A 26891-nucleotide genomic window follows, 5' to 3' on the forward strand; every position below is an offset into this window, starting at 1 on the left:
TTTGCAATACTGCAATAAACAAACAATATTTTATGAATATCAACGCTAGAGTCCGCAATCTTCTTAAAAGTCATTAAATACGTATTAAATTATCTCCAGAAGATTAAGATATTGTTTACAAAATTGGTGGTCCCTAACAGGTATAAATTGCTGTTAGGCTTTTTTAAAGTGAATAATACAATTGAAAATGATGAAAAATACTACGAATTCCGCCACTTTACTTATGTCTGGTGTATACACTGAAAGAAAAGAGCACATCTACCATCAACCGCGCGTTATAATACCAACTCACCGCGCTTTAAACTTTGGTGGAAGGTGGATAATACACAGTTGATCTTACTTTATAACTTTTAGAGAGAAAATGTTATATAGCGACTGCAGACAGGTCATGCGAGTCATTTTGCGAAAGAACTTACCATTGTTCACATTCATAGTGGAGTTGTGGAGCTTAGAGGAGTTGTTCGAAGAGTTTCGTGTTAGTTTTTTTTTGTTTGTTAAGTTTAAGAAAAGTACAAGATCTAACACTTAAAAGAAGTGGCCATTGTGCATGGTGTCCACAGTTTAAGTTCTTCGTCTTTTTCTCCCTTTTTTTTCAATCTTCATTATTTTCCTAAGAGACAGAGAAAGAAAAATTAATATAATCCTAAGGAGCACGTTTGGTAATAAATTGAGTTTCATTGTGATTGTTGAATAACAAAGGAGAGAAAAGAGCACAACTTTCTTTGGATTAAAATTCAATTAAGGAATCACAATGCGATTAAGGAATTTGGTGAGTTTCTAGTGTTTCAATAAGTCAATTTTATTATTTGTTTTTTTTTTGAGTGAAATTTTAACGCTATTTGGATTATTTTTGGTGACACTTTTGCATCAATAATGAGAATTATTGTTTCATGGATCTTGGGTATGGAAATGCGGTGATTCCTGAACTCTTGCGCAATGTTGAGCTACAGTTGGAGTGCCATTGTCTTTTTTTTTGTCTTTCATTCTGCTAAACTTTCAATTACGAAACTGCATAGGTTATTTATAATGAATATTATTGTAGAACATGTTATTTGGGATATATGATATACAAATTCAAAATTTGTGGTTTACCGTCATGGGAATTAATTTTAATCTGCAGATATAATAAAAGCATGGTACGAGGCATCGATGCATTAAATATCCATTTAGACTATTTAATTTGTCTACTAAACATTTGACAAATGTGAAAATTATGGCTATTGCACATAAAATATTTATCTGCTATGTGGACGGCATTTTTACAAAAAAAAAAATAGTTTTGCAAACAAGATTGCAACTGCCTTGAAAATATTTCACTCCAGATGAAAGTTGCTTCACCAAGTGAAGTTGGGGGATTTTAAAAAGCGACAATAGAGAGTGAAATTATTTTCATTTCATCTGCTTTCTTAATGCAAAGAGACATGGAAAATTGCATTTCCATGGATTGTTATTTGGGAGGGAAAAAAAGTGTAATAACAGAGGAAGTAATTTTGTCGTTATTAAATAATTTTCATATATAATCAAAGAAAATACCATTGATTAATGTTAAATTAAATACACAGTAATTAATTAGTTGTAGCAAATTGAACACATTTTTTTTCATCTGATATTTTCTTGGTCTTTTAGTAGATCCGTGTTTGTTGTGCGTCTTTTGCAATTTTATTATATATTCTTGCCATATTACAATACAAAGCAGCAGAAATGGTGCAAAAAAAATTTATTTTGTGAATGGCCTTTTGTGCCATAGTTTTTTTTCTTGAATCATTTGGTCTTTCAAGAAGTTAGAAGCATAAATTTCCAAATAAATCATTGGGCAAATGGGAAAAGGTGCAAAAAAAGGCCGAGATGAATTCTGGGCGAGATGAAAAGTACGTATTGTGCAAATTTGGTAGTGGAATAGGCATTATCTGATTTATGCTAATTAAGTTTTAGGTACTGCTACCAACAATTAAAATAATTAAATTGTGCATAAGTACGACCTTGTTCACATATCAACAATTTTTGCTGATGTATTGTATTTTCAAATACAATAAATAATAAAATGTGCTAAAGTATTGGAGGATTTGTGAGAGGAGCAGAAGCTTTTGCAAAGAGCTTCCAACACACTGCCTCTACATGGGAGAAGACACAAAATAATTCACATAAACATGAAATATATATATTAACAAATAACGCATATAGATACGACTAGAAAATGTGAAGAAGTTCCCACGTTTTGCAATCGAATCTTTAATTACAAACTTTACAACAAGAATGTATCAAACAAGTGCTGCAATTTTATGCATCCAATTGCAGAGTGGCTTCAACACAATTTTCCAATAACATTGATTTCTATCTCCAAAATTTTTTCTGAAAAGTTTTTTTTACTGGCTAAATTCTACAACAGAGAGTGAAATTGATTAATTGATTTCTATTCACATGAAAAATCTAATCAAGGTGAAGCAATTCACGAAAACTCTTCGGTTAAATGCCAAAAAATTAATTTCCGCAACAAAACCCATGTATGATTGCTAATGTTTTCTAAACTTTTAATTAAATATCCATATTTTTTTCATAATATATTTCTTTGCGCTTCAAAAGTTAATTGACCATGTAAAAGAAACAACATAAAATAACCTCCAAAGATTAAATAAAAACAGTTCATTTCCACTTTATTACCTATCTCTAAAATAATCTAATACAATGATTTATCGAGTTTAAATTGTCAGCAAATTTACCGCCTAAACATTAAAGTGACCGCTTTGATGGGATTTTTCACTTTTCTCCCAAGAAAAATTTATAATACATTTTATGACTAACTCGCTCTAGCGATAGAGCAAGAGAATGTGTATTGTAATCTATCGCCTTTGGGCATTTTGGCATTTTGTCACACATTTGCCTAACATTTTGGGTACTAAAGGGTATATTTTGAAAACTAATATTGTGTAAGGCCGTTCGTGTAATCCTGTTTTTGCACACTCGTTCAAGAAAGCAAACATTGTGAATGTTGAGAGTTTAGAGGTATAACTCTAAAAATAGAATAAACTTACTTGTGATTTAATGACATGAAGCTGAATACATAACTTTTACATAAATTTTTGATAAGGTTTTATATAACAAGGTAAATGCTTGATTTAGAAACTTTCTTTGAAGCTACAAAGAAGCCTTCACCATTGGTACTTTAGTATTTTTTTTATTAGAAGAAGTCAGGAAAGACTGCCAGGCTCTGCGTACATTCTGGCTTCGATAACTTCATATTCTTGTTGGATAATGAGCTGGCGTGATGGATATTCTATGGGAACACTTCCGATAATCGGATTGTCAGCACAAATTCAGGAAATCAAAAAACATAGTCTAGTCGACCACTCAAGAAGGTCCACATCCGGACCGAAAGCTCTGGGCAAGACAGAAAATTTGTTTTTCTTCTTGAGGTGAAATAAATTTCCACTGGCGATTACCGAAAGTGTCCCCATATAACTTCATATTCTTCTCATATTCTTTTAATAAATCTGATCTATTTTTTTCAAAAAATGTGTGTCTTAAGACTAGCTATTAAAAATATGAAGTGTTCAAAATTAGAATGTGTAAGAAACTTGAAATCGTTCCCCTAGATTGGACCTTTAATTCCCCAAATGGTGAATGAAAAATGTTTTCTTTGAGGGAAATGTCTGAATTAAATTGTAAATCTTTGTTTCGACATAGGGTAAGTGTGCCAAATTTCGGCATAGTTGCATGTAAGCGCCAAAGTCACAAATTCAAAAGGTAACATTCTTCATATAAATTGATTTTTTTGTTAATTTTTTTAAGGAGTGTTACTTGGAACCGTGTAGACAGTTTATCGTCTTCATTTTCTCCAAAATCATTTTAAATCCATTTTAAAATTAATAAAAATGTAGACATAGCTTTGGTGGCCTATTTCGGCCACCTTCATTCTTATAGTTCCTTGCCCTTCTGGAATCCTTCCAAAGTTCTTTTAACATCTTCTTGTTTATCGAAGTTACATTTTTTGTTATTTTATTGCATAGTATAATCTCTATAATATGCAAAAACTAAAAATTCATGGAAATTTGAAGAATAAATATGTGGCCGGAATTGCAAGCTGGCCGGAATTTGGTACACTTACCCTATAATTATACAAAGTAGATTGTTAAATTGTATGTATTCAGATTTGCTCAGGGATCTTTATGGGTTTTGAAGTTCTTGCGTCCAGTAGGGGAATTCTGTAACAGCCTGAGAATGTCATATAACAAATTTTCGTGGTGAAATTTTGAAGCACGACAATATTTAAATGATGCCTGATTTTTTTTCAATATTTAAATGATGATTTAAATAATGAACTGATGCCCATCGAATAAAGCTCTATCAAGCTTTTAATGAATGATATAAATCGCATATTCGAGCAGTTTTCCTGAATTTACCCAAAAAAAAAAAAGTTTAAATTTGTCATACGACATTGTCATACTGCTACAGAATTCCCCTCCAGCAATTATATTTGCGTTCATATTTTATGCCTTTTATGACAATTTTTAGTAATGATCTCCACAAACTTTATGTAATGTTGCTAATATGTTCTTTCTTTGATAAAATATGTTAAAAAAAATTATAGATGATATTAACTACAGCTGGAATTTAAAAAAACATCAATTTGGAGGGGAGAACTCACGAGAAACCCGGGGAATACATACATTATTTAGGAACTTGGACTTCTAGCCTCTTTTATTGCTTTTGAAACATCTTATAAAATACTAATCCTAAAGGCCTTGACAGACTTGAGGATTAGCCGAGAGACGGCTTAGTGTAATTATATTAGAAATAATGATTAAACTACATTTCCATCATTTTCCACTAAGTCGTCTCTCGGCTTAAGTCGTTAGTGTGTCTAGGGCATAAGGCTCATTATTTAGTATAATTGAAGTGCATTGATGTCTCACTGAATTGTAATCATTTGAAACGAATGTGAATACAGACTTATGGGCTGTAATGTTCGAGATATCAACCTTGCGTATTTGGTGACCCCATCCTACTATATCGATTTTATCTAAGAATTAAATATGACGCAATATTTTCGTTTTTTGACCTCAACTTATGTTTTTCTTTCTATTTAAAGATTGCTTTATCCTTATAAACTAATAATCCTTATTCATTCTTTATATGTTAATTCAATTCATTATAACTAAATCGTAATCATATTTACATTTATAGGTCAGTAATAATTACTTTTATTCAAAAATTATATTGTGAAGCTTTTACATTTTTATAAAAAATGCTGAAAGATTTTTTTTGTTATGATTTATAATCTGATTTATTGAATTTATAAGTCTTGTATACAATACATCCTGAAGCACTAGCAAAAGAAATTTCTCAGAGTCTTCATAGTGTTATGTACTAGAAAGAATTTTCTTGTATTTTCAGGGAAACCCAAATATTTGTCGAAAAAATAAACTGACATTAAACAATAAACAGACTAAGATTATATATCTCACAGAATCTTAAAAGAACACTCGAAAGAGGTACTCTAAGAAGAAATCTGAATGTACTGAAATTTTTATAAATAGTATGAGTAATTTTTGCATTTAAGAAAAATCGGAAATTATCGTATTTACGATACTGAGTCACTTAATCATTCACATGTTTTTCCATTAGAGGAATCTAGGGCACTACCGAAGACGGGGCAGCACCGAAAACTGGAATTTTTTAATTAGATATTACACTTCAGGGGATGAGACCTGTCTAAATTCTTAAATACTATGAACTGAAGAAATGTTCGTCATAGTCCGAGTAGTTTAAAAATTGAAATCACTTTTCGGTAACTATCCCATGTTCAGTGGTGCCCTAGTTACCCCTTACTGTTATTAATTTTATTCAATTTTTTTTTCTATTTGGATTTATTTATGCGTGTCTACTTAGTGAGTAACCCACCAAAAAAAAAGGATAATACCGTCTTTCTATTGTGGAAGAACGCTATTTTATTGTTGAATTAAGGGTTATGGTACCATAACATTTCATCACAGAACACTACCCACTCTTCTTCTGTATTTAGAAAAAATGTTCTTCCTAACTTGAGAAACTATTAATAACATTTTCTTTAAATATAATATTACTCGTTTTAATTTTGATATTTGATCTGCCTCACTTGCTCCTGAGAAAATTTTCAACTTGTCCATTCCGTAGTATTATTCGAAGTAACAGTAAATTAAATTAATCAAGAATAAGCATTTTATTTTAGGAATTTACATCTTTAGACAAAATTTTAAATTTCAGTCTCTTCTAAAAATCCTTTTACGGTAACGTTAATTTAAAAATACCTAAAACTAGTTTAATAATTCGCAGGAAAAATATTCCAAAAGCAAATAAATCAATAAAGGAATTTTGATTTGATATAGACATATCAGATTAATAATGGGGCCATTGAATCCATGAAAAAAATTAAGAAAAGAGGGAAATAAATTAATAAAATAATTCAAGTTGTATTATACTTTTGCTTCAATCGTGAAATCGGAATTGTTTAAAGATTTCATAAGTATCAATGCAGTTTGAATTAATAAAAAAAGACAGAGAAATATACATTAAATGGAAAAGTTGTGAAATTTATAATTTTTAAAATTTTTTAATGAAATCTAAAATATATCACTTTGGAAAGGAGAACAAAATATTAATGAATTTGTGATATTTTAAAAATCCTAAGTATTTTTCTTTAGATATTAAAAATTGGGATAAAATTTTTAGCTATAATCCATGACAGATCTCGGCAGGTTCGTTTCACTTATCCTACAGATATAATTCAAAACTAAGACGACGATTGACTATTATATTATTATAATTTTTAAAGGAATTTAGTGAAGTTTTATCAGAAAGCACTAACTATAAATAAATCTTTATATCTATACAATACTGCACTATTTAATGCAATTCATATAATGTGATTGCATGCAATAAACTTCCCACTAATGAAATTTTATCTCAAAGTAATAGCTATCTCAAATTTAAAATCAATTCATTCATTATTAGTTCGGGCATCCAGCGAAAATTGTTCCAGTTTCACTATGAGATAGTTTTCTTATTATAATAATTAAAATATAAGAGATAAATTTAAATAAATTGGTGAAATATGTTCACGTGGAAAGAAATAGAAAGTGATATAACATCTCAATGGAATGAATTTTAATTAATATTTCTATGTAGAGAGTGTGTGAGCATGTTTAAAATTTTGAGAGAAACAGAAGAGTTGAAAAAAGAGTTTCTTTCGCCGTCTTTTTTTTTGAAAGATATAGACTGTGTGAAAATAATCACTTTTCCCATACAAATAAAACTTTATATGAGGCAGAATACAAAGTGAGATTTGTACTGAAAGTGGATAATAATTGGTTTAATAAGCGATGTCTTTGACAATCATTTGCTTTCAATTTCGAAATACGCCAATTGTGGATGGTAAAAGCACATCTATTACCATCACTTTTATGCCAGTGTCTTACTGGCCGGTAGGTACCATCAGCAGCATTTTCTCACGCAATCGTTGTCGTCACATATTGCCTGAATTCACCTCTAAAATAATAAAAGTGTAGCATACAATGTAGGTATGTGAAACAATACAGATACAAACATTCTGAATGATACATAGAGAGATATGTATTTAGATGGTAATGTCTACTATTCATAGATTAAGAAATTGACCGGTTCAAAATCTACCAGAAACTAATAGAATTATCTGTTTTCGAATGCATTTTCAATTAAGAATTCATACTTAATTTGCACATTTTTTTTTAAATAAGTTTTGAATAATGCAGTTATCATATGATTTACCAATCTGAAGTTAAAATTTACAATGTGAATAGTTTTTATTAGAATTATTATTTTACATAATAATTCTAGCTTGTTGAGAATAACAGTTTTTCTTTTAAATTGAACATGAATCATTAGGTAAATAGGATTTATAGATTCCGGGAGAAGACTACAGTATGGGCTTCAGATTTAAGATTTAATTTCCTTCCCGAAGGTCTCCAACTTATGAATAATATGCAGAATTAAGAGAATGATTGAATTGTAATAGTCTGAAAGATTAATTGTTGGTCCAGAAATTTTTAAATGAAAATTTCAGAAAATATTGTTCGAAAGTTGTACTTTTATATGACGAAGAACTTTAATTAATTAATTAATTTAACTTCCATAATTTTATATCAGGTGAGATTTTTGAAAACAATCTGACTTAGGGTAGTAAAATATTGTAAAGAGAAAACCGATGTGAAACTAGTTTTATCAAAAGGGGATCCGGAAATCATCGAAAAAAATCACTCAGGGAAAATGCATCAACATTTTCCAGAGCTTTCGGATCAGTCTCCAAGCCTTCATCAGTGGCTGAAGTAATACAATCAATATAATGATGAGGGTTTGGAGACTACACCAAAAACTCTGGAAAAAGTTGATTCATTTTCCCTGAGTGATTTTCCACTTACAACGATTTCCGGACCCCCATTGATAAAACTAGTTTCACGTCAGTTTTTCTTTACAATATTTCACTGTACTAAGTCAAATTGTTTTAGGAATCTCATCTGATATAAAATTATGGAAGTTAAATAAATAAATTTATCCTCTGAGACTTGATATTTGGAGACCTTTAAAAAAACTTACTTTTCGCTGAAGAAGATTTCTCAGAGTGGGTACCTGTTAGTTGATGAGTTAAACTAGTCCTTGCACGAAGGCTATTTAAAAAAAAATGAAATTTGAATTTTTGTAAAAGTTTCATACAAGAAAATATCATTGTTGACATATTGTACTCCATGTTTCGTTTTGTAGAATGAGTTGTGATCGAATAAACAAAAACTTCTTCGTTCAAGGACTGTTTTAACTCTTCAGCTGACAGATAATATTTGCGTATTTGACTTCAGATGAACCTACTCTGAAAAATCTTGTTCATGGTAAAATAAGTTTTTTTTCGAACAAAGTCTCCAAAAATCACGTCTCACTTCTTCAAAATATATTTTAAATGTTATATACTTTTTTATGCTTTAGAAGAGCTTGAAATAAATATTTTTTATTATTCTGACAAAAAAAATTGAGAAATAATTCCGTTTTTTTTTGTCTTCTTGACTCATGTAACTTCTGAAGTTACAAAGATGACATTGCATTTTTCGATTTAAATACAGTAGCGGTAGTAGCGGTGTAACAAAATTCTCAGTTCTCAAATAAACCCAATTTGAGAATAATAGAATAGACTAGAGACAAGATTATAAAGTAGTTTTCGACTAGAGATTTAGCTTAATTCCGATATAAGGTAAAGTACCCTCGAGTCGACCGGTTCCTCGACTCGACCGGTGGGCCAATTTTTGACTGTTTGATGGTCAATTTCTATGAAATTGTCTCTGATTCGTATTTATTTATGGAATAATTGACATATTAATGTTAGATCATACGCCAAATATTAGTGCAAATATAAATAAATTGAATAAATAACTCTACCGGTAGAATTGAGGAACCGGTCGACTTGAGGGCACTTTATCTTAATACGAAATAAGAAACAATTAGCAATTAAAAAGAAAACGTATAAGTCAATTACTTTGAATACACAATTTAAGGTAAAAAAACTCGCTATTGTTATAAAATTAAACGGGTGGCGCCAAATAGATATACCTTAGGCCTGAAGACCGTTTAACATGCTTTTCTTATTAAAGGTCTAGTCCAGTTCTAGAATATATCTTATTTCCAAATATAGAAAACTCATCTGTAATTTAAAATCTGTTATACGAGGAGAAGGTCTAAGCAAAGATCTAAGGCTTATCCATACTATGTATGTATAATTTTCCAATAAGCAAGATTTTAGTAAAAACTTCAACTTAAAGTTGCATGATCCAACACATCCAACAGATTCTACAAAATTTATGAAATTGATTGTATTTAAGATATTTCGAATTTTCTGGAGTTATTCTAAAGCTTTAGTTAGAAGACCGCTTCATATCAATATACTTCCTAGCATAATATCACTAGTCACACTTTGAATAAATATTAGATGGGAAAATTATATTTCATTTGATTTTAAGGCCCTGTTCCCTATTTCTGGGAAATATAAAAAATCGGCGTCAATTAAATTTAAACTAAAGAGCCACAATCCCGAAACCGAAAGATAAAATCCCGAATGATCAAAATGATTACACGGAAGACAATTCCAAATTTGCATTTCTATTTAGGTATAATATTCGGAAGAGTTGTTTTAGTTTTTTTTTCTTAAAATTTACATGACAAAAGAGTGTGAATAACCCTTTTTAATACAGAAAATAACTCGTTTTAAGATTTAAAATAACTCGTTTCAAGAGTTAAAAAAATCGTTTTTAGTGTTAAAATAACTCTTTCAAATCCCAAAATGAATTATGTTTTGCAATGTTATGTTTTTTTATCTTATAATTTTCTTGATTAATATTTTATTGACCTCAAGTTCCCTATGTTCCGAGCAAAATATCACGTATAATGCACGCGTATGTCTTCATGAAACACTGTTACACATATTTCTAGTTGATATTCTATATGAACTTTGTCACACGAAAATCTTCTTGACTGAAGTATATTCTTAAAACGAAAACACTTAAGCATATACTTCAGTAGAGATGAAATTTTACATCGAAAAAGAGTAACAATTACATCGATATTCGTAGAGTTAATTCAACTGTGCCACAGAGTTGTTTTAACTTTTTTTCTTAGTGTATGCCTTAACTGGATTATATTCTAATATATTGATTTTAAAAATATCACTTAAAAATACATTAGATTCCAATGTTCAGATAGTAAAATAGTTGCGCAATTATGATTATAAATTTTTTAATCTTGTTCAAATATGTATCAATCACAATTAATCTTTTTATCTGCATTTTCGACTCAGTTAAAGAGCAAATTCTAAAATAAATTAGAAAAAATTTATAGGTTAGATTCCAACATTCAAAATGTAAAATTAAAATTGTTGTCAAGCTTTGGTTAAATATTTTAAAACGGATTGAACTGAGTTCTAATACTCAGATGGTAAAATCACGGTACAAGGTTAGAAAATTCTTATCCAGAAATGTAAAACTTGCGTAGTGTATTATATTATATTGGTTTTATAAATATATAATATTACTTAGAGGAAGCCTTTCAGGCTTCGTACATCTCTGGCTTCAAACACTTCATATTTTTTAATATTCTTTTATTTAATGAATATACGGTAAATATCCTAATTCAAAACCATTTCCAGAAGCTTTAGCTTTGACAGAAGATTCAACACATTAAGTTCATATTTTTTCTGAAGAGAATTATATAAATTTGCTCCTTGACTCTTCTAGAATGTTACTGTTTAGTGAAAATTCTTTAGATATAATTTGAAAACTTCTTAAATACAAGAAAAATACGCGAGTACAGAATGCTGCTATTGGAAACAAATTAATCCAAATGGAGACAAGGGAAAGTTTTTAATTGGAGACAAACAGTGTAAATGAAACCACGACGAAAGGCTCCCAAAACTTTGTTGAGTTGCTCCTGAGTGCAGGATTTGTTCTTATTCCTGGTCTTTTCACCTTTCCCATCTAAAGCAATAAAAAATCTTTCCAAAAAATCATATTCCCGGGGTTTCCTATTGAAGCAAATGAAGACACTTCAGAAAACCCTTTTTGTTCATGAAATAGGTAATTATTTCATTTGAAAACTTCGCGGACCGTTAACAATAAAGATTATCACTTAATTTAACTAAAATTAGACAGAAATATGACATACATTTTAAACAAAACGAATAAACAACAGTCACCTCATTGTGTTTTTCATTGGAAAATATAGTCAATCGATGAAAAATCCGATGGTGAAAAGATACACTTTTAATTTTTCTGAGAAATTAACAAATTAAAATTTGTGAATATGAATGGATTTTCGCTTTATTTGGAGCAAAATTAACTAAATAATGAAACTGAGGTATAGAAAATATACACTGAGAAAAAAAAGAGTGAACGATTAACTTTTTTTCCTCATAATTTTAACACTTTTTAGGTGTAAAAATATATCAACATTTTTTAATGTTAATTTTACACCTTTTTAAGGGTAAAATTAACATGAAAAAGGTTAATTTGAACCCCCAATACACCTAAAAAGGGTAATATTTACACCGATTTTGGATCAATACTGTAGGGTAAAATTAACATTTCCGGAATGTTATTTTAACTTTTTCGGATTTCTCTCAGTGTATAAATATAATAATTTAGTATTCTATTTATCGTGAAAACCATGACGTTTCCATTTAGGGTAGCGAAAAATTTCCATTTGAAGCGGGTTTTGAATTAGCTTAATTTACCCTAACCTATTTTTTTTTAGGAAATGTGTGACTTTATAATAGCTATTAAGAAAATGAAATATTCGAATATAGAGTCAGTGCGAATCCTGAAAGCCTTCCTCTTTTTGTGATTAGTAAACTAATCTTTAACTTGTGGTAGTCTATCATTGAAAAAAACAATGTAAAATCAATTTAATAGATTTCACTTTTTCAGAATTTCTTGAGGGATTTCTGAGTATTTACTGTTCTATTTTTTTCCTGGATGTAAGAAATAATTTTCTAAGAAATACGTAACGTTCATCTGCTATGTGCTGATGTATACATTAAAGCTTAAATATGTAATGTGCGGAATTATGTAGTTCAGGGAAGAATCTCAAGTTGCAAGCTTGAGAAAAAAAGGTAATGATTTTTTGGCTCGAATGGCGGATATTGTGATTGATTTCTTAAGCTTGCATAAATTTCCGATGGTTGATTGGTGAACATGGTGTTGAACAGAAGAAGAAGCACAGTCAGACACGGAAGATTGAATAGTCAAGAGAATATCGAAACAATACATTGAATTGCGTATACGAAAATCTTTACACCAAGCCGTATATGAGGATGTGAGGAATCACCTGAGTAATGAGTAATTTATGCAATTAGTGCCGCCTCTTCAGCACTTCAATTCATATTCGCCACAAAATAACACAATTTTCATTAGAAAGTATACAACGCGAACAAATACAAAATTTCTGCCAATACTCCCATGGTACTTTTAGACGCGCTCGGAATTCCTTAATGTGGCATGGAATTGCGATTTTGGTGCTTGCGGTATGACTTATTTGATTGCAAATACGAGGAGATTTTCAATTTCGGAATCCAAAGTGAATTTGTGAGTCATTTGGAGTGCAATCAATTGGGATAATCATGACCAAACCCGTGTACTAAATTCGCAACATTATATTGACTGATTGGTACGCAAAATGCAACAAAATTATACCAATTGAATTTTGACGTTACATGCTGTACTCTGCAGATACCAAATGCACCTCTAAAATAAAATTCTGTGAGAAAGAAAAAGGTGTTCACATTCATATTCTATTAGTCATTCTGGTGCATTTTATATAAAATCCTATTAATAATTGGGTATGCCTGAAATTGCCACATTTCCAGCTTCAAGTAATTATTTATAGCTTTTAGGACGTGTACAGTTGTGCATAAAAAATGGAGGCGTATATTGAGATTTTTTTCTCCATACTATGCTTATACAGAGGAGTTTGCCATCCACAAATTGATTTTAGAACAATGACAAAATGCTAAATGGATATTTAATTGTGTCAAGAATGAATATATTAACAAATTTTTAAGCTGAAAAATGAACTGCAAAGGCATAGTTCATAACTCATGCAATTCACTGTCTTGAAGCCAATTAATATTCCTAATTTAAATTTCACTTATACAACTCTGCGGTCAAGTGCAGAGCTTTCAAGTTATTTTTGATACAATAATTGGCGAAGACGAGTTTCCCACTTTAGAAAAGTCCCACCAAGATCAACTGAGATGGCAAAGTCATCAGAGAGTGAAAGAGGACGTAATTAATGGCTTATGATGTTTCATGTTTTGTATCTTTTCCATATGAGCTTTTATGTTTTTGAATGAAGAAAAATCATCTTCACTTTGTTAGTGGGCACAAGTTCAAGTTTACCGCTTTTTTTATGCTGTCTCTGAAATGAATTATGTAAAATATGAGGTTTGGGTAGTGATAGCAATCTTTTCTTGTTCATCTTCCAGGGTATTTTGTTGTTCACTTTGCTGGCAATTTGTGAGGCACGACGAGTTCGGGTACAATCGAGACCACAACAGGAGGAAAGGGAAAATAGAGCTGTTGTTGTTGAACAAGAAGATGACAATAAGGCTCAACCTGCCATCCAGTACTACAGTGCAGCTGAACCACAGGACAACCAAGGAAGGGTGATCCTTGTGGCTTCTGATGATGACTACAATGGTCCCTATGGCCAGCCAACCCTGAGACAAAGGGCCGACTACAACCGACCAAGTCCAACCACAAGGAGTCAAACCCCAGCTCCGATCCCTCGGTCTAAAGACCATGCCACAAAACCCCCACCAGTTCAAACCATCCGGAACTACAGCAAAGTGAACGACGATGGTTCTTTCACATTCGGCTACGAAGCTGCTGATGGGTCTTTCAAGGAAGAGACCCGAGGAACTGATTGTGTTGTCCGTGGGAAGTATGGGTATGTTGATCCTGATGGCAACAAGAGAGAATTTACCTACGTCTCAGGCAACCCCTGTGACCCAAACAATCCCGAGAGCGAAGAAGAAGAACAGGAAAGATCTGAGGAGGATTCCGATGAAAACATTCCTCAGAACTACCCCCGAAGACCAGTTCCTCGTCCTGTTCGTCCATTGCACACAACTCCTCGACCCACCACAACGGTCTTCCAGAATAATTATGCCCATTCTTCCCTGCCCCAGCAGCAAGATGATGTGAGTGAGGAATCCGAAGAGCAAGAACCCATCCAATACATCCAGCCCCAAAGACCAACAGTCACTCAACGTCCTATCATTAGGACGCAACCACAAGAAGTGACAATCCGCGAGAGACCGCGTGTTACCTTCAGCACAACACCAACTCCAGCTGCAGTCCAATACACGCCTTCCCATCCCGTTAGCATTACCCCAAGACCAACCTACCGAGCTCCAACTCAAACCCTCCAGACTCAACCACCAGCCACTACCTACAGACCCGCACTGAGTACAACACAGAAATCCAGCACGCAAAACTACCCATCCTCCACTCAAGAGGTTTCAGTGTTGCCAACCAAACCAACTTCGGGTCGCCGACCGATCGATTTTGCGGCTGAATTCCAAAAGTTCCAAGACGAAACGAACGCCCTAACACCCTCACCTGCAGCCCCTTCAGTTGGCAAACCTTTCAAACCAGCTGCTGCTCTACCAACTGGCAATCCCATCTACCATTCACAGTTGATCTTTGATCCTTCCACTGGTCAATACGACGCCAACCTGTATCAGCAGTTGCCACAGTCGGAGGGTGACTTTGCCCTAAGTCATCGTATTCAACCATACGTTCACTTGCACCCTCAACCGACGCTAGTCACACTGGAACAGCTCCAGAACCAGAGTCCGCTCTATCGCCAACCTATTCCACAACAGCCCCTACCACAGCAGTCACAGCTGCGACCAACTCCAATTCCCATGCCACAATTCTCTCAGCAGGTTTATCAAAAGTCCCAGGAGAACCTTCAAGTGCTGAATTCTCAGCAGCTCTTTGCGCAGCAACAGGAACTCGCGCAACAGCAACTGCAGCAGGATCGTCTGCAGGCTGCTAAGAAACCACAACAACCTGCCCCAGCACATCGGTTCCAGGTACAGGCACAGCCCCAGAGGCCGCAGGCTCCACCACAATTCTACTACATCCAGCCAGCACCTGGAGGATCACTGGGTCAGATTGATGCTTTCCTGCGAGGGCAGAATCTTGACTATTAGACAGTATACAAGTTGATGAGTGTTGCCAGATGAGAAATGAGTGAGACAGCTATATTTTTCAGAGAAGTTATAATTTGGTTTTTTGAATTTTGAGATCAATTCTGATTTTGAAAGCAAAACATTTTAAATAAATTATTTGACTGGTAAGGATGACTTGCATTTTAAATTTGTGGAAACTTATGAAATTGTTTATAACTACTTATAACTTTGTTGAGATATATGGTTGTCTCTCTCATTGATGACTGTTGGCAGCACTGATTGTCCGTACAACCATGATTTTAGTTCTAACAACCAGAACTTGAAACATACTGAAAATATAGGCTTTTGAAATTTTCACCATGGCTTTTGAAGCAATCATTATCAACTGCCTTAGGCATTAAAGACTCCACTGGGAGCAGAATATTCAATTAAAGATAATATATAATTTTTTAAAATAAAAAGGCCCTTCCATGTCTAAATGATGAGATTTAAGAAAAAAAAAACGGAAAAAATTCCCTATCCATTATTACATTCGAATATCATGATTTTTCGTTTGCATGTGAATTACGACCTCGATCAATCACGCATACCTTTGTAATGATTTGCCATAGAATTAGCGGCAAATATTGTTTTTTTTTTAGTCATTTATACCTTAGATATATATGAATTTACTTGTACGCAAATTGTTAATTATTATTATTTACAAATCTTCAATAATATCTTTCATTTTTTTTGCCAACACCTACAAACACTTTGTAATTTTCTTCTGCATCATTTTGTAAAGTCTATTTTAAGTAGTAGGAAGTTAACAAAGTGAAAGTAAAATGCGATAGTATTTCAGATGCAATACACGATATTTTTCTCATAACTTCGCGCTATAATTATCACATTCCGGTTCTCTTAAGCATTCCCGGTGAATTCTTCAGGTGACAAAGCAGTGCGATTAGTTTCAAAGTCAATTGATAGAAGACAAAAAAAATCCAGTCCTAACAGTTGGTGTAAAGTAATCTATTCCGATACAATTAACACCAAGAGGAGACTTTGTATTGTATAGCCTATGTCTCACGTAGTTTTATGCATATGTAAACAATTCTCTTAGCATTTATAGTGTAATTGGGTATTAAGTAATAAACGCAATTACACTTTAAAGATCGCCAATGGTTATTCCGTGCCAGCTGGAATATGTACATAATGAAAGTTAAAGAAAAAAAAACTGAAGTATAGAGTTGTATCGAGAGTCAAGAATGCCCGGATCACTTCATCAAAAGAAAAACTCGCTCGAACGTGCAAAAGAAACCAGGCTATTGCATCATTTACACACCTTGTCTGCGATTTCGGATATTGAAGCTTTTAGCCAGATAGGAATTCAACATATACATAAAATGTATCCAATGAAATATGACTGGAGTGAAGTTGATTTAACCCAAATAATTATGATTCAGATGTTTATATCGAAAAAAAATCCTATATACAATTTTTTTTAATTTATGAATGTGTTACTTTATTGAAGAAAAAAGCAAGAGTGACACTTGAGAGATGATTTATTCTTGCATCACTTTTAGTTAACCTATTGATTCGATACAAAATATTATATAGTGGTAATTAATTTTCCCATCACGTCTGAATACCTTGCTTTCACAATGAAATACCTTTGAGGAGCTCTAAAATTGAATTAGACGTGAATAGCTACTACATACAGAAGCTTCCAGGAACTTCTGATTTGATCAAAAGTACTGCTTCTTGCTAAGTACATTAATATTGGATAAAATCTTTTACGATTTTTCAATGCTAATCACTGAGAGAAAAATAAAATTTAGTACGAATGAAGGTTTTGTTATCAGTTTTAGGTAGGATGGGGCAGTTTTACGAAGCTGAAGTTTTTTTAGGACTTATTTGCTAAACCAATATGAACCATATTGAAACTAACTATTTTCCGATTCTTTCTCTTTAATTTTAACTACCTGAAAATCTTTATTTTCGAAAGTAATACATGTATGAGACTACCCCACCTTCTCCTATATAAAATTGAAGAACCGAAATATTAGAATCTTCAAATGACATTTTTATACAATTTTTTGAAGAAGTTTAAGCTACAAAACACCGGCACCATTTAGTGTTCAGCCTTTAATGCAATTTTGAATAAATTGGTAGGGGAGAGTGGGGTAGTTCATTGATTTCGAATATGCAAATACAGTAGACTCTCTCTCAATTGGGCATTTGGGGCAAAATGTCATCCGGTTTAGCGATAGAATTGAGCGTCAAAGCCTTTGTAAATTCCACAAAAAGCGCTCAATTATAAAGAATCACGATAAAATAGGAAGAACTACAGCGAATTTGAGCAAATTAGCTTCATAATTAAACGTGAAAATTGTCAACAAAATTTTTCGCCCGATTAAGAAAGAGCCGATTGAGCGAGAGTCTACTGTAAAACCAAACGGAATAAATTTCGAATATATACAGAAATGAACCGGAAACAGTTACTTTGAATATCTAGGGAAGTGGGGCACCTTTGAATTGGGGTACCTTTGAAATTGTAATTTTTTCTCACATTTTGAAATGCAACTGGAGTTTATAATGATATAATTTAGCTAAATTACATTATTATAAGTCTGAATTTCTTTTAAAAATATCAGAAAAAGCCCAATATTAAAGGTACCCCAATTCAAATGTGCCCTATTTTCCCCTGATTTTTCTTCCTTTAGCAGATAGATTTTAAATAACAGTTCATCTGTATGAAATTACCCCATCGTCTTCTTTTTTTTTTTTGAAGATTTTAACTTTTGAGAACTGTAAAATCAATGTATCTCAGTACTAATTTATTTAAGAGGCTTTAAAATGGGACAGAGAAACTTATCATTAGCACTACTCTAAAAAATGTACTTAGGGGGAAGTGGGGCACCTTTGAAATTGTGAATTTTCTCCTTTATTTAAGTGGAATTAAGCCATGCCATAACGTAATTTAGCTTCTCAATCTGTGTGTGCAGCTAAATTATATCACGATAAGGCTCAATTTCATTTGAAAATAGGTGAAAAATCGCAATTTCAATGGTGCCCCACTTCCAAATGTGCCCCACTTCCCCCTAAGCACAGTTTTTTAATTGATTTCTTTTCTGCGAAAAATTATTATGGCCTAGAATCAAGTTTGAGAAAACAATATTCAAAAAGTTTTGCAATCAATAATTGAATTTAAAATGAATTATTACATGAGAAAACCGTTAAATAATGATATTTTACTGTTCCTTAAATTTCCAGAAAGTTCCTTCGTGTCGTGTAGATGGCGTGTCATGCTGCTGTTAAAATTTCCAAAGCAATTACTATCGGCGAAAGCAGATTCCCTTCCGAATTAAGGAACTCATAATTCTGATATTATATCTTTCTTTAATTTTGGAAATTAGGATGGTGTGTTAATTTATTCTTGGGAAATTGATTAAAAATTAAAAAAAAATAATTTTGAGAGAAAAATTAGGGGGAAGTGGGGCACCTTTGAAATTGGGATTTTTTACCTACTTTTAAATAAAATTGAGCCTTATCGTGATGCGTAATTTAGATTCTCAATCTATTTGTGCAGCTAAATAGTATCACAATAAGGCTCAATTTTATTTAAAAATAGGTGAAAAATCTCAATTTCAAAGCTGCCCCAGTTTTAAAGGTGCCCCACTTCCCTCTATTAAAATCACATCATTTAAAAGAATGATTTTTCAGTTAATAAATGGCGTTAATTTTCGTTAGAAATTCCAATGTTTTCTATTTATCTTAACTTGAAAATGTTTCAAAAAAATTTTATAATTTGGAAAATATAATAATATCAAAAGAACTGTTGCGAAAAAAAAATTACAAATATTCAAGAAATTGAATTTTCTAAATTAGTTAATCATTTAGAAAATTTTGATAAATTTACACATATTCAACGGATGTCTTGTTACTAAATTGGGCAGAATTCGGAAAAAATACTCTGTAAAATATCAATTCATTTTGTTTTATTAAAATCATGTATTCAAAATATTTTGAAACTGTCGCGTTGTGTGATTGACTAAAACTTAAAGGTATTCAAAGCTTTAGTCAATTTGATAATGCGATAAAATTAAAATAATAAATAAGATTTAGTTTTCAATTCCTCATACACTAATGCTCAAAGAAATGAAACTTGTAAAAAAAAACTAATTTTTTAAGCTTAGAAAATACCAAAATCTATATAAAAAATAATTTTCAACGTTTTATTTTCTCTCAGTGTATAGCATAGAAGAATAAATCAATGTTTTCTGAACGGAGTAGTACAATTAACAAATAAATCAATGGGCATCGATAAAGATCATCAAAACCGGATTTTATTGTTGCATGAACTTTACCATTCAAGTTACCACTTTTGTCACTTCTTCAAATTTTGTAGAATAACCACATTGTATACTTTATACCTAATAAATTAAGATCTGTATTTCCTTGACTACCTAAATTAGTGTTGTAATAATTTTTTATATGGAGAATAGTTATCAATAATTGTCTTACTTAAAAGGAGTCTTGCTCTCTGTTTACTTAGGATTAAAGCATAACATGTAAATTGTAATTAATTTAAATTTTTACATTAATCGCCAATTTTTTTCCCACTCTACGATATTATAATCAAGCGCGATGAAATACTCTATTCCAAATACGATTAATAGTAAGAAATAAAAGTGTAATAAATTGTATATAAAAGTGACATTTTATTGTCTTTCAGTGACTAAATTAATTAACAACGTGTGAAATCCTGACTTTTCCCTCCAAAAAAAAAAATCTCTGGATTCCCATAATCGAATGAACACCGCTATGTGTGTAGCATTAATGTTGTGAATCATACAAGGACGGGGTGCTCTTTAATTTAATAGAGAGTTTGCCTTGAAATTCTGTAAGCCAGTTATTTAATGGTTTTATTCGGATGAGTGGGAGATAAATCCAATACACCCGAAGCTCCCGAACGTATTACATGATGTACTTAAATAGTAATCACTTAAGTGACATGTATTCTAATGGGGTGTTTAGTAGTTCTAGCAGGGGAATTCTAGTATCAGGTTATCAAGAAAAGCGAAAGAAATAAATTTCACCCTGTATGTTGAAATGCCGTAATAGGGCGCAAATGCTAAAAGCACTACGTATATTAGGTATTATTTTCTCAAAATCACAGCTATTGCAATCTTTCCAATCTTTCGGATTTATCAATCATTTCCAATCGGACTCATACTCACGTAAATTGGATCTAAATTGCCATTTTAAAATTCCTTTTTTTTTAAGCATACCTACATCTCGACTATTTCGAAATAAAATTTGGAAACGGATTTTGTATTTTTAAAATATTGATTTATTGTAATAAAATACGATTAATTGTATTTCATTTCTGTTATGAAAGAATTATTTTTAATTTATTATTTTGACAATTTTGACAATTTTTAAATTTTACTGGATCTCGAGAAAACTATATCTTGAGATTTTCCAATAAAGTTAAACTGAAACTCACTTATTATAATTATGTGAAATTGATATAATTACAACTTTTCATTGTTAAATGAGGCGTTTTAGCAAAATTGATGTAATTGATTGGGACGTTTTAGGAAGTATTTGGATGCATTTGGGCATTAAGATATTTTACACATACTTAATAAATTTATCATGAATTTTTCTAAAATTAAAATTTTATTACTTTTTGACAATTGCGACCAATATAAGATTCTTCTAAGGAAAATAAATGTTTAAAAATTAGCAGAAAAATAATAATACGATTACTTTATACTAATATTTTAAATTACCTTCTTTTCTAAAGTCTTTTTTCCGATTTCCATTAAAATTCAGCTTTTGTAAAGTTTGAAATTACTTAAATAACATCGATATAATACATTTTTGAAAGGATGTTAAATGGAGGATATGTTATACAAATATTCAAGATAATATTCAAGATTCATAAATTTAATACAGTAGACTCTCGCTCAATCGGGTCTTTTTCAATCGGGCGACAAATTTTGTTGACAACTTTCACGTTTAATTATAAAGCTAATTCGCTCAAATTCGCTGTAGTTCTTCCTATTTTATAGTGATTCTTTATAATTGAGCGCTTTTTGTGGAATATACAAAGACTTGGACGCCCAAATTGATCGATAAACCGGAAGACATTTTGCCCCAAATGCCCAATTGAGAGGGAGTCTACTGTAAGTCCCGATTGAATACTGCCGATTTTTTTCATATTTATGGCTCTGGCACCTCTGGCACACCTTTTAGATCAGGAAAATTCCATGAAGTCAAAATTCGAATCTCTTTCTTAGTCACACGTTTTGCGTATGTCTATCTCTCTCTTTCGCACTCCAAATTCAATTGAGCTAAATTGAACTTGGAGTGATGTTCAAAAGAAGAAGAAGAGTGCGAAAGAATGAGATAGTCATACGCAAAACGTGTTAGAAGGAAAAAGATTCGAATTTCGACTTCATGAAATTTTCCTGATCTAAAAGGTGTATCGGAACGGATTAAAATGGATTAGACAAATTTTAGAATATTTCTTTGCTCGCTGAAAGTGTTTTTGAAAACTTTAATAAAACAATCATAACAAAATTTTATATAAAACAAAGAAGCAATTTCTGAAGTTATTAGTCATTATTTTCATATTTTTGTTTTTAATGTGGAAGTTTTATTAAATTTTATTGAAAAGAATGTCATGTTTTTGATAGAAATGCATCTGGCACAATTTTTAGATCAGGAAAGTTTCATGTAATCGAAATTAACATCCCATACTTTCTTAAACGATTTGAATATCTCCATCTCACCCCTTCAGACTCTTCTTTTCCTTCTTTTGAACATCACACTAAATTAAATTTAGTTCAATCGAATTTTGAGTACGAAATAATAAGATAGAGATATGCAAAATGTTTGAGTATAAGAAAAGGATGTTAATTTTGATTTCATGAAATTTTTACGATGTAAAAGATGTTCCGGAGACTTGAAAATTTAATTTGGTCAAAAAAATATTTAGTTCTTTAATCAGTATAGTTATTAGTCAATTTAGAATTTTGAAACAGAAATTAGAGTTTGAGTGGAAAGTAAATAAAAATTTAATTTGCCTAATTTTCGATTCATTTTTGTAGATTTCTTAGTTCTCTTGAAGATAAAAACTAATCCAATTTATTGTTTAAATGAATAGAATTCACTTGTTGTTGTAGTCTAAATTTATTTTCAACTAATGAAAATTAATTATTTAATTGAATTTGAATTATTCGATTAAAAATTACTTAATGATTTTTAAGTTAGGGTAAGTGTGCCAAATTTCGGCATAGTTGCATGCAATCGTCAAAGTCTCAAGTTTGAAATGTAATATTTTAAATTTAAATTGATTTTTTTTATTCTTTCTTCTCTAAGAGTGTTGCTTGGAAACTTGTAAAGAGTTTACCGTCTTTATTTACTCTAAAATTATTCTGAATACATTTTAAAATAAATAAAAATATAGACATAGTTTTGGTGCCCTATTTCGGCCACCTTCATTCTCATAGTTCCTTGCCCTTCGGGAATTCTTCCAATATCTTTTTCACGTCATCTCGTTTGTCGAAGCACATTTTTTGTTATTCTTTTGCATTGTATAATCTCTAGAGTACGTAAAATCTTAAAGTTCATGGAAATTCGAGGAACAAAAAATGTGGACGAAATTGCAATCTGGCCAGAATTTGGCATACTTACCCTATATGAAATTTTCTTACAGAATTTAAGTAAAAGAATTTAGATTTCTGTTCATGCTAATACAAATACAGATTTCTATATTAATTCGGAAACTAATATTAATTTTATTCATATTTAGAAATGTTATCAGTTTATTTGAGGAATTTTCAAAATATATCTGGGTATGAAAGTTTGTGAATAGTGAACCATTTTCGGGATACAGAATTTATTTATTTTTCCAAATTTTTAAAATAATATTATATTAATCCGGTGTATTAATGGGAATAAAAAATTTGAAGTGTCATATTAGGAAATTTAAAACATATCCAATACAACTTTTTGATTTTAAATTCAAAAAACACTTTTCGGGAATTAATTAACTACTTTATTATTCAGGGGAGGGTGGGGCAGTTTCACGCATGTCTTATTTTGGAAAATATGAAATTTTGAAATAATAAATAAATTATCAAAAGAAACTGGTTTGGAGTTAGTTAGCATGAATATAGTTAATAAACGTTAGGTAAGTGAGTGTAACTGAGTCTTAAAAATTTGGGTTACATGAAAATTCCCCATCATCCTCTATATTGGTTACCTAAGAGGTTCAATTTCCATTGAAAGAATCACATTTCCCATAAGCTGAAAAAAGTTTAGCACTAGCTGTTTGGGTGAGGAAAAATGTATTCAGAAAATAACTGACATAGAAAAATTGCCCTGTTAGAGCTTTAAAAGCTTTAAAACCTGCCTCTTGTGGTAATATAAAGTCTATCATGTTCCCAGACAGGCAGCTGATGCTTTTGTGTGAACTTTTTGTTCTTCCCTAAATATCTGGAGCCTCACCAGATTTTTGCACCATCCATGCCATTATACAATGGCAAAGAAGAGAGGATTTAAAAAAGCGATTTCCAAATACCTCCATGGTGATTGATTGCCATTTGTGAGTTCTCTATATTTGCCAGCAATCCACCCCCTTAAATTGAGTTGAATTTCATTATAAATCAACTCGCAAAGGGAATAATTTTCACAATTGAACCTTCCTCATTTTTGGTGTTCATATTTGACCTCTTTTAGCCTTTTTTTTTGCCTTCAATGTGCATTTTTGGATATTTCTAAATGGAACATTCGCACGTGAAAATAGCAATATTGCTCCAAAAGGGCATTCCTTAGTATTCACCAAGCGTGCAATATGAACCCTTTTTCCTGCTCCAAAACCTTTAGCATTTTGGTGTGAAATGTGAAATATTTTGTAGTGAATCACTTAGGCAAATAACTTAAATTTTTTCACCTTTTCTTCCTGTAAATATGTTTCCTTTTCCTCCATCTACAAAATTTTTATATTGATTTCCACCCATTTTGAATTGAAATGAAAATGAAATTTTTTTCTATTTGTGAAAAAAATGTGAAATGGGTAAAAGCATTCCATATTGGATAGAGTTTCAGGTAAATAGAGAAGATATACAAACAAAAATTATATATCATGTGATAGACAAAAAAAAATAAAAATAACCTCCACTATATATTTGATATGATCCAGTTTTCACGTAACATAACTCGTATCTTACATCGATGTTGAAAATTCAAGAAAAAAAAAATACCTCTTCAACTGGACAAGCAACTTTCTTCGAAACTCTTCCAGTGAAATTGGTGTGCAAATTATATGGCTTTCGTATGTTATTTCAAATTATAAATTCATCACAATTTAAATTTAATTGCAATTTAAAATAATTTACATTTTTGGCTGAATTATATGTATCATCGCAAAATGTGTTGCAACAAGTGATTCTTATTGAAATTATGCAATTTGCATTTATGAAAATGGTAATATCTTTCCGGCATTGTCATAATATCGACTGATATGGCTCTTGCAAATATGCCTGATGCTGTTTAAATAATGCAAAATTTTGCGTGTCTGCCGGTTTTTTTATTGCATCAATTATACAACTCTACACAAAATTCAATGTGATTTTATGTTTTTTTTTTTGTTTTTAGTACGTAAATTTGGATTAAAATGCAAAAATTTTAAATCAAATGCATAACAATAAATTAAATAAGTTTCTTTGATTGCATATGCAGTTTTTAGTTATTTGTATGATATACGTTCATCGGCAGATTATGAATTAACGAAATAATTATATTGGTAATTTAAAATATCCGGCAGCTTTTTATAAGCTCAATGGACTTTAAATAATTAAAAATTAAATTATTAATTAAATTAATAAAATAAAAAAATTAAAACTACGTATATTCTGCTTCTACACTGAGAAAAAAAGAGGGTGCGATCAACTTTTTTTCCTTGTAACTTTAACACTTTTTAGGTGTAAAAATATATCAACATTTTTTAATGTTAATTTTACACCTTTTTAAATGTAAAATTAACATGAAAAAGGGTAACTTTAACCTATAATACACCTAAAAAGCATAATATTTACACCGATTTCGGATCAATAATGCGGGGCAAAATTAATATTTCCGCAATGTTATTTTAACTTTTTCGGATTTCTTTCAGTGTAAGAGCGCGTAGAGCCAAAAATAGAATAGAAATCCTTAGATTTTTCTCTAGAGGAAAATTAAAATTAAATTTAGTGGCACTTTTTACCAAGTTCCTCTAGTTTGCTCACACACTCAGAAAATTGGTGCAAAATTAAATGTTTCTGAATTTTCGAACACATTTGTTGAAAAATTGACAACAAAATTGTTGCAAATACTGCATGCATGTATTGCAAAGACCTCCATGCGACACTAGCGATCGCAGCGGCAATTAGTTAAAGTCAATATATTTCTTCAATCAAGTGACAGTTGTGACAGAATGTGGACAATTTTATAAATGGCGGATTCAGGGACCAGCCCAACAGCAAAAACAGAGGAAAATATGCTCTTTGCAAAGGAAAAAACACATTTTTTTTATAAATAATGAATAATTTTATATACCTTGACTGAATTTTACTCGGAAGAATTTTTTTTCTCATGAAAAATGTACGCAATTCACCAAAAAAATGCAGAATTTTTGGTCGGAAATATGTTTAATACTCCAATTCTACCATTCTCTATAGAGAGCATATCATCGCATAATTCCTACATGTAAAATATATCATGAAAATCGTGATTATAATTTCCAGGAGTGCGATAGTAATTTCAGTGAAAATATATCAAGTCTTTTTGGAGAGAAAAAGAAAACAAATGAAAGAGAATATCGCCATCTGTTGGCGGTGTTTAGTTCCGTCATCATCCGTTGCAAGCGCTGAAAACAGTTTGTTGCGATTTTTCTAACACTTTGTTGCTAAATTCTGCAACAAAAGTGTTGCGGAATTTACAACATTTTTGTACGTAGCTGCAGCTACGACCAAAATTTTTCCACCTTTTCACGCATAATTTTTATTGTAAAAGGTACACCGGTCACAAAAATATGCACATCAGTGTTTAAACGGAACTTTCATCTACTTGTAATCGGTTGTAAGAGGTATTAGGGGAAACTGGGGTAGCACCAAACACT

The 26891-nt window shown here is 31.3% G+C and overlaps 1 protein-coding gene across 1 annotated transcript; it reads left to right on the forward strand.

Moving 5' to 3' along the window:
• Positions 1 to 326: 326 nt before the first annotated feature.
• Positions 327 to 20435, forward strand: LOC129799558 (uncharacterized). Its single transcript, XM_055843576.1, has 2 exons — positions 327 to 769; positions 14024 to 20435. Exons 1-2 carry the CDS (start codon positions 752 to 754, stop codon positions 15758 to 15760), a joined length of 1755 nt encoding a protein of 584 aa, XP_055699551.1. The 5' UTR covers positions 327 to 751; the 3' UTR covers positions 15761 to 20435.
• Positions 20436 to 26891: the final 6456 nt, after the last annotated feature.

This window comes from Phlebotomus papatasi, chromosome 1 (genome assembly GCF_024763615.1).
Source record: "Phlebotomus papatasi isolate M1 chromosome 1, Ppap_2.1, whole genome shotgun sequence".
Lineage (NCBI taxonomy): Eukaryota > Metazoa > Arthropoda > Insecta > Diptera > Psychodidae > Phlebotomus > Phlebotomus papatasi.